We start from the raw sequence: 9,643 nt of genomic DNA, 5'->3' as shown, positions 1-9,643 counted from the left end.
AAGCCAAAATTTACTGAAAAATTTACTGAAAACAGTCATGTAATGGTTTTGTATTTGAGTAACTTTCTTTTTTTTTCTGTTTATTCCTGAGATAACATAAAGGAACATTTGTACACTTTCTCCCGCTGCAATGTATGGGTTAGCTGCTTCCTTCTACGATGGTGAATTGCCTATGACAAAAAATTGCCAATTTGAAATTTATATTTCTGGCTGAAATTCACAAAATAAAATTAACACTTTTTGACCTCAAATTCTTTTTTTCACATTGTGATCCCAGTATTTCCAGAAACCTATCTGCAGTGCATGTCAATGCATTTAATTTATGCTCACAAAACACATTTTTACATATCAAAGAGATCTAGGATTTGCCCAAATGAACATTTTAAAATTACTGTGACACAACAATAAAACAAAGAGAAAGCTATAGATAACATTATTCTGAAAACATTTATCACCAGTAAATAATTCCTTAAAATGAAGAATATATTAGTTTCTCTGTTTATTTAGTCCTATATATTGTTGTTAAAATAAATGTGCAAATTATACTATAAATAATTGGTAACTGTTTTGCTATGGAAATCCTTTAAAATACATTTTCAGATCTTAAGATGCTAAAAAGTTTGGTCTAAAAAGTGAAAGGTAAAATATCCCCTTGTAACATTGGAAGACCCTTTACCCAGGTGGTCAGTAGGAGAAATAGAGGTGTCCCTTTATATTGGTGGTTAGTGGAAGAAGAGAGACCTTAACATGAATGTCAGTGTAAAGTATACCTGTTACACTGGTAGCCATTAAAAGGAATAAGCCTTATCACTCCACAGTTATTGTCCCATTTACCTTTCTGCCCTTATAGAAAAATACTCATGTAACCGCTCTCCTTTCACTCCTCCAATGACCTACTAATGACTTCCTCACTCATAACCTCCTCACGTGCACAGCTCCAAGACTTTTCTAGAGCTACCCCAACTCTCTAGAATGGTCTTGCTCGTCCTTTACGGCTTGCTCCTATTTTCTGCACATTTAAAAGAGCTTGTAAATCCAATCTTCTCCAACTTTCCTACCCTTCTTCTTCTGTCTTTCAAAACCCTAACTACTTCCCACCATTCCATATCCCTCCTCTTATTTTGTGCTGCTTGCCCCTCCTCCTAAATTGTAATCTCTTCAGGGCAGGGTCCTCTCCTCCTCTTGTGTCACTGTTTGTATCTGTCTATCCTTTGCAACCCCTATTTAATGTACAGAGCTGTGTAATATGTTGGTGCTATATAAATCCTATTTATTATTATTTATAAGAATTAAGAATTATATTAATAATAATGTTGGTGGTCATAATAGATGCATAGTGGAAAGTGGAATGTCACTTGTATACAAAGCCAAAACTATTTTTACTTTTGAATATGGAAGAGTAGAGTAGGGTGGGTGAAAACCTGTAGTCTTCTTTTCTTTCTTTCTTTCTTTCTTTCTTTCTTTCTTTCTTTCTTTCTTTCTTTCTTTCTTTCTTTCTTTCTTTCTTTCTCTTTTTTTCTTTCTTTCTCTTTCTTTCTATCTTTCTTTCTTTCTTAAAAAGAGCAGGGCAAAAATTAAAAAAAACGGGTCAATATAACCAATATAGAAAAAAAATCATCCATATAAAAGTATTTAATACTGAGGACATTTGCTAAATTTTGCAGTGTATTCCTACATTTATTTTTTTTTTAGTTTCCAAAGGAATGCAAATGTTACCTGTGTTCTGCTGTTGGAATGATGCCATTAGTGTTGGAAGGGGTTGTGTTGACCTCATTTTTCTTGTGTCATTTGGCAAAAACATAAATGTGTTATAAATTATAGCAAGGTGTTTGACAATAAAAAGTAAATCTCAAATCCTGCCCAAGGCACATTTTATACATGAGCCTTACTGAGCTATTAATAATGACCTGAAGCAGGAGACTGTTTTTTTATTAACTAAAAAATGATTAAGACAGCTTCAATAGGTTTAAATGATTTAAATAAAACCATACAAAAACATTTGAGTTTTTAGGTATAAACACAACTCAGACATAAAATAAATCTTAATAACTGATTTTATTCCCTGCTTCTTTTGTCTTGAGAAGAAATTCCCATCATATCCCATAAGCTTTTCAAACAACTCTTCTGAGTAACAGGGGTATGGCATAGAGTTGCAGTTCTGCCCAAGAGGACCGGGTGTCATGGGACCAATTCACTAAAGATCAAAAATTGTGTTTTCAATGCAAAAACTATTTTATTGTATGGATCAGTAGAAGTTCATGTTACTGTTGCTTTGTTCTTCAAAGCACAATTGAAAATGTGTTTGTAAATACTGTAATGCAGTCAGTGTAAACAAATAAGAATGCACTAGGGTGCTGATTTTATTTTTTAATTGCACTCTGCTGGCAGCATACTGGAGTTATGGACGGCCAGCCATACAAAAAGGGATTTCCAATGGGCCAATACACCCCTACACAGTTCTCCAATCAAGAACGCTGCTCAGAGAGCAGGAATGATTCTGATTGGAGCAGTGAGAAGGGATAGGGGGTGTCAGACCACTGTAGACCTAGACTGGACTGGTTGTTGATGAATGGTCTGGGTCTTTATCATTCTTCCAGCATTTTAACCCTTGCCAAAGCACAACAGCACTTTAAAAAATAAAGACACCCTAACTGCTGCATTGAAGTTCCTAGAAAAATAAAAAAAATAAGTTTGAACTGGACCTTAAAGTGTACCTGTATTTTATTTTAAGCATGAAAAACAAAAGTCCTGCATGAGAGGATATACCAGAAGATGTCTTATCGTGCATTGGATAAAAAAACAGCAATAATTGTGCAGATCAGCTTAATGTATATGTAAACCCTTAATTAATTTATTTTTCTAAAGCTCTATTTATTATACCTAATTGCAGGTTTTCTTAACAAAATACATTTCTTTCTGCTTTATTGCATTTTAGAGCTGCTGTTCTCTTTTGCTGTTCCTTTTGCAATCAGTTCCCATCTCATGCATGTTCTCCAGTGATGGTATTACATATACCGGTAGGTGAATAAAGAAGTCTATGCCTGTGTGATTATTATTATTATTATTATTATTATTATAAATAAACAGGATTTATATAGGGCCAACATATTATGCAGTGCTGTACATTAAATAGGGGTTGCAAATGACAGACTAATACAGACAGTGATACAGGAGGAGAGGACCCTGCCCGGAAGAGCTTACAATCTAGTAGGTGGGGGATTAGATTGTAATCTCTTCTGAGCAGGGTCCTCTCCTCCTCCTGTGACACGTTCTGTATCTGTCTGTCATTTGCAACCCCTATTTAATGTAAAGAGATGTATATGTTTGTGCTATAAAATCCTGTTTAATGAGAATAATATTAATGTGTGTTGAAGCAGCTGCCTGCAGTCTTTATCAATGGCCCATGTGACAGAGTGACAATACAGGAACACAGCTGGGAGGCAAAGATAAAACATCCTACAATAGGAAATACCTAAACATGAATCTTTATGGCAGATCATCCAAAAAAATAATAATATTACATTAAAAGGTTAAAGATTTTATGATTTTTCAATGATCTGCTTCTATATCTTAACCTTTTAATTTGGAAAAATAAAATCTAACATTCTAGAACAATTAATAGTTTAAATGCCTGTTTAAACTTTACTGCACAACATGTTACATTTTAAATACATTTTAGCAATTGAATTTTACATCCAATTTATTCCATGTTTTTTTAGTAGTTCACATGAGTTCCTGTAGGTGGCGCTCTTGTCTAGTCTAACTATCACCATTCCAGTCCCTGGTGGAAGAAGGAAGATTTCCTAGTATATTCAACCAGGATGTCATTTTTCCCCTGGTTAAAGTTTATCTCTCTCTTTACATTTAGTAGATGTATAAATCATTAACAGTAGATGACACCCACTGGCAAAGAGTTTAACAATTTGTTTTCTGAGAAGTTTTTGTGTTTTTTTCTGCATACTTTGTAACTCACCTCCACTTCCTGATCTACAAAGACTTCACAAATCAGTAAATCTCTTCTGGATGAGTCCAGTTTATTTAAAGACATCACTAAATTCAAAACTTTCAGGTAACACTATTATATACATAATTTATAAATATTTTCAAAAGGTTTGTCAGGGTATATAGGAATTATAATGGGAAAATGCATACTGCACATGGCCAGTAGTAATTCTTAGCTCCAATATATAGAGAGCAATATAATTTGGTGCGACTCAACAATAGTATTTATCACAGTACAAATTGTAAGATAGGTAATTGTTAATAATATGGCTAAATATAATAATACAGTGGTTTTAATAATAATATTATTAATAATAATAATAATAATAATAGGTATTTCCCCCTAATATGTGCAGGTTGATATAGTTTTATAGTTATGAAATTATATAATATTAAATATGTGTTGTGTAAATACATTATTAATGATAAATCACCATAAGCAAATATATTTTACTATATAGTGAAAAGTCCAGCTCAGTACAACTCTTCAGAGCTTCTACGCCTTTCATTTTTGTTATATAAAAAAGTATATAAAACACTAGTAATAAAAGTAGATAACACCTATAGAAATCTATATAGATGAGTTATGCCAGATATCTGCAGCCCCATACAGAGCCGGGTATATGGTGACACTTCCATGGCTGGGAATGCTGAGGGTTCATTATATGTGGAATGCATAGTCAATGTGTAACTATACTAAACACATCCCAAGTGTCATCCAACACTGCAAAGAATGTAAATAGTAATAATAGTAAATGTTTTATTTCATCAATAATAATACCAACGGTAAGTGGTTAAATTTACATTAGCAGGAATATAAATAATAATCACCATCCTCATAACTGTTAATAAATTATTAAATATATTCCATGTACAAATATCTCCAATACTAATGCAAAATCATATTGCTTTCGGAAAGTGTTCATTAATTGATAAAATACACTTCCGACAATTGTAGGCACTTTTTTGTATTTATTATTTTTAGTGTAATAATTGTGGTGAGCAGCATGTATGGTTGGTAAAGCCTAAATATGTTCATACGTCTTATTTTCCAATTGACTAACTATATAGATATATTCTTTATATATGTCCTTATGGCTTTAATAACACTGTTTCCTTTTTTTGCGTCCAACTTCATAATTAATGTTCTGCACTCGTGTCTCAAGAAAAATGTGTACCCCAGGAATGATGTGCAGTGATTGTGCCAAATGATTAGTAAGCAGTAAGTCTGTTCTATGTATAGTGAACAAGTAATGTACCCCATAGATCTAGTTAGTGTGGCCCATGTTTGGCAACTGATAACTGTTCCACATTTTATTAATATTATTATTATTAATATTATTAATATTATTATTAATAATAAACAGGCTTTATAGTTATCAATAGGCAAACATGGACATTAATGATGAGCAGTGTGTATGCCCCATGCTTGGTAACTCTTCACCTTCTGAATGGTGACCAGCGAATTTACCCAATGAAAGGTGAACTGTAATTTACTCTAAAAAAGGATATAAAAATAGGATAGCGTGCCTCTACAGTGAGTGTTTCCTAAAATCTGTGCAAGTCTAATAAATCATGCCCTCTGATCATGCCCATTGAATGATGAGCAGGGAGTGTGGAGTTATGAAAAAATAAGTACCAGATGTGCCCCAAAAATAGTGAGCAGTAAGCGTGCCTCATGAATGATAAGTGTGCCCTATGGTCAGCAATAACAAGTGTGCCCCATGGGCAGTAAGGAGAGTATTGTCAGTGAGACTTGTGTATGCCTCATGAACAGTTAGCATTAAGTGTGCCCCATTAATGGTGAGCAATGTGTGTGCCACAGTGAGCCCTGAGTGTTAGAGAGAATTATGTGTGTCCCAAGGGCAGAGATGTACCCCATGGGCAGTGAGCAGCAAGTATGGATGGTAAATATTGGGTGTACCCTATGGACAGTAAGCATTCATTGTGCCCCATAGGCAGTAAGCAGGCAGTGTGCCCCATGAGCAGTGAGCAGTATGTTTAATGAATAGTGAATATTAAGTGTAGTCCGTGGGCAGTAAGCATTCAGTGTGCCCCATGGGCAGAGATTATTTCTGTGTGCCCCATGGGCAGAGATTATTTAGTGTGCCCCATGGGCAGCGATTATTTAGTGTGCCCCATAGACAGAGATTTTTTAGTGTGTACTATGGGCAGAGACTTTTTAGTGTGCCCCATGGGCAGAGATTATTCAGTGTGCCCCATAGGCAGAGATTATTTAGTGTGCCCCATGGGCAGAGTTTTTGTATTGTGTACCATGGGCAGAGATTATTTAGTGTGCCCCATGGTCAGATACTTTTTAGTGTGCCCCATGGCAGAGATTATTCAGTGTGCCCCATAGGCAGAGATTATTCAGTGTGCCCCATGCCAGAGACTTTTTAGTGTGCCCTATGGCAGAGACTTTTTTGTGTGCCCCATGGCAGAGATTATTCAGTGTGCCCCATAGGCAGGGATTATTCAGTGTGTCCCATGGGCAGAGATTATTCAGTGTGCCCCATGGCAGGGATTATTCAGTGTGCCCCATGGGCAGAGATTATTCGGTGTGCCCCATGGGCAGAGAATAATCAATGTGCCCCATAGGCAGAGACACTTTAGTGTGCCCCATAGGCAGAGATTATTCGGTGTTCCCCATGGGCAGAGAATAATCAATGTGCCCCAAAGGCAGAGATTATTCGGTGTGCCCCATAGGCAGAGATTATTCGGTGTGCCCCATAGGCAGAGATTATTCGGTGTGCCCCATGGCAGAGAACATTCAGCATACCCTGCTGCAATCATGACAGCTTTGTGCCCATCAGACATTGAGGACAGACACAGGCATGGGGTGCAGTGCCAGTGTGTGGGTCTCCCGGGTGTTCCCCTATTACCCTGCAGTGACGTGTCAGCCATGTGATTGCCCGGCTTTGCTATAAGGAGCGCACAGAGCCGCCCTCCCCCGGACTGAGCGGCAGCCTATTGATAGAGCTTTGCTGCTCCCCATAGCCCTCTGCCAATGCCTGGATGCAGTGTGGGGTGGCAGTGCCCTCCTCTCCCCTGCCAGCCTTATGATCTGCCCTGCAAGCCATGACTCTGAGCTCTGAGATGTCCGATGCCTCCGCCTTGGCTGATGAGACCGACATAGATGTGGTCGGGGAGGATGAGGATCCCCGGGGGTGCCGGTATGGGGACGAGGAGGAGGGGGTGGCAGAGGATCTGTTGATGCCAAGCTCTCCCCAATGCCCCTCCACCAAAGAGCCGTACAAGGCTGCCAGTAAGAACCCCCTGGTGAAGCCCCCATACTCGTATATTGCCCTAATCACCATGGCCATCCTGCAGAGCCCGAAGAAGCGCCTGACCCTCAGCGAGATCTGCGACTTCATCAGCCAGAGATTCCCCTATTACCGGGAGAAGTTCCCCGCCTGGCAGAACTCCATCCGGCACAACCTCTCCCTCAATGATTGCTTCGTCAAGATCCCCCGAGAGCCGGGCAACCCGGGCAAGGGCAACTACTGGACACTGGACCCGGAATCGGCCGACATGTTCGATAATGGCAGCTTTCTGCGGAGGAGGAAGCGATTTAAGAGGCAGCAGACCCCGGAGCTTCTGCTCAGGGACCCCGGACATTTCCTCCCCGCCGCTGCCTATGGCTATGGACCTTACAGCTGTGGCTATGGAATCCAACTGCAACCCTTCCACCCTCACTCAGCCCTGATCGCCTTCCAGCACAGACAGCCGACCAGTGCCATGGCAGCCCCATCCCTTCTACCAGCTGACCTACCCAGGACATGTACCTTCTACCCCCAGCAGCTGAACCCAGCACTTCCAGGCTCCCTGCACACTGCCAAGACTACCAACCGACCCACCTTCTCCATCGACAGCATCATAGGGGGGGACATCAGCCCTATCCAGTGCAACTCTTCCAAAGCCTCTGGGGCCCCTGTCATCTCTAGGGCCCTGGTGACTTTCTCCAGCTCCCCTGCTGCTGCCTTAGGTGGGGCCCTGCAGCCTGGAACAATACTTACCAATGGGGAACCCTATGCCACTAGGATCTCAAACTCTTAAAGTCAGGCTTTTACCGAGAAGGTAGGATGCTTTCTATGGGTTATGCATTCGTTTTGCCTTTTTTAGGCTTCAGCTACATTGGCAACTAAAAAAAAAATTGCTGATCTAGAGATTTTTGGGTTATTTTTTTGCTCAGGTGGTCATAGCTTTGTAGAGGGGAATGTATAGTATGGAATATTTCCTGTACTGATCTTATGAAGGCGGCTATACCCTTATTTAAAACAAATACATAGCACTCAATGATCAGGTGAGCAGTGGTCAATATTACTCCATATAATAAAGAGTTTCTCCACTTCTTCCTAAGCATTGGTTGTCGTTTAGATTTCCTTGCACATGATTTAAATTAGGATTATTCCTATTTTATATAACATTTTGTAGGGATCAGTCCCTACTCTGATAATAAATCCAAGTTCTGTATACCAGGGCATGGACCTCCAGTGATTTTAGTGGTGGGAGCACAAGTTGCCTGTGTAGCTGTAGCCTAATGTCCCTCCTAGAAAGGCTGCATCAGCCATCCTACCAATGTGTCATGTACTGTATTGTTATTTAATCCAGGCCAAGGTCTCCTGCCATCATCCAGTAGCATAGTCCTTACAATGTACTCTCCTCTAGCCATTGTGGGCTTCTCAGGGCTGGCGAGTCACCTGTAGGCTTCCTCTAGTCTCAGCAATATCTCTTAGTGCACCATTAACAAGTGCTTCTTGTCATGAATGATCTACATGTTTACACAGACAGATGAAGACTTTTTTTAACCTGTGTTTTTTGTATTATAATTGACTGATGGGAGTTGTTTTTTTTTGTACTTAAGTGTTCTTATTTACAAGTAATGTAAGAAAAAAAAAACTTACTGCCAAGTATTATTGTACCAAACTAATGTAAGTTTTTCACGTTTTTTAAATAAAATGTTTAATTATAAAATATACAAACTGAAAGTTTTTTCTTTGTATTAATATACGTAGAAGAATTTATTATTTTATTATATATTTTTATATGAAAAAAGTTGTTTATTGTTCCTAAAAGATTGGAGGGAATTTCATGGAGCCGCTTTAGCATTTCTAGTGAATTCTGGAGTTTAATTCAAGTGGCAAAAGAGTTCATTATCTCCGTATTTCCAGGCTGGTACTTTGTGATTGAGATTGACATTGTCTGAATAATGGGAACAAAATTAACCGAGACCGATCTGGCCACAGAAAATAATGTGCAAGAAAATTATATTTAGTACATCAGAGACCTTCCAGCAGCTTCACTGCTTTTATTTCAATTCAACTAGAAAGGCCTTTCCATATTCTATATGGGTGTATCAATGGAATTATTGTTCTGTTCAGAATATATTATGTGTATTATATGGTAGGTACACACATGTGTGGGTTTATTTATTTCTATTAATTATATTATTTTTTGTCCAGATTTATTTATTGCAATACTATAAACAATATATACACTTTGAGAAAGTGTGTTTTATATCATTCTTATATAATTGAAGCTTTGAGTCGCTTGTGTATATATTTATAGATATATAGTGAGAAAAAGAAATATATATATCAATATATATATAATATATATAATGTGTGTGTTTATATTAGAT

At 38.2% G+C, this 9,643-nt stretch overlaps 1 protein-coding gene across 1 annotated transcript; it reads left to right on the top strand.

Moving 5' to 3' along the window:
• The first annotated feature begins 6,957 nt into the window (after positions 1 to 6,957).
• Positions 6,958 to 8,970, top strand: FOXD1 (forkhead box D1). Its single transcript, XM_072413795.1, has one exon. The coding sequence runs from the start codon at positions 7,081 to 7,083 to the stop codon at positions 8,056 to 8,058; it is 978 nt and encodes a 325-aa protein (XP_072269896.1). The 5' UTR covers positions 6,958 to 7,080; the 3' UTR covers positions 8,059 to 8,970.
• Positions 8,971 to 9,643: the final 673 nt, after the last annotated feature.

The sequence above is a fragment of the Pyxicephalus adspersus genome, chromosome 6 (genome assembly GCF_032062135.1).
Source record: "Pyxicephalus adspersus chromosome 6, UCB_Pads_2.0, whole genome shotgun sequence".
NCBI classification, from domain to species: Eukaryota; Metazoa; Chordata; class Amphibia; order Anura; family Pyxicephalidae; genus Pyxicephalus; species Pyxicephalus adspersus.
This window is presented reverse-complemented; position numbering and strand designations above follow the sequence as displayed.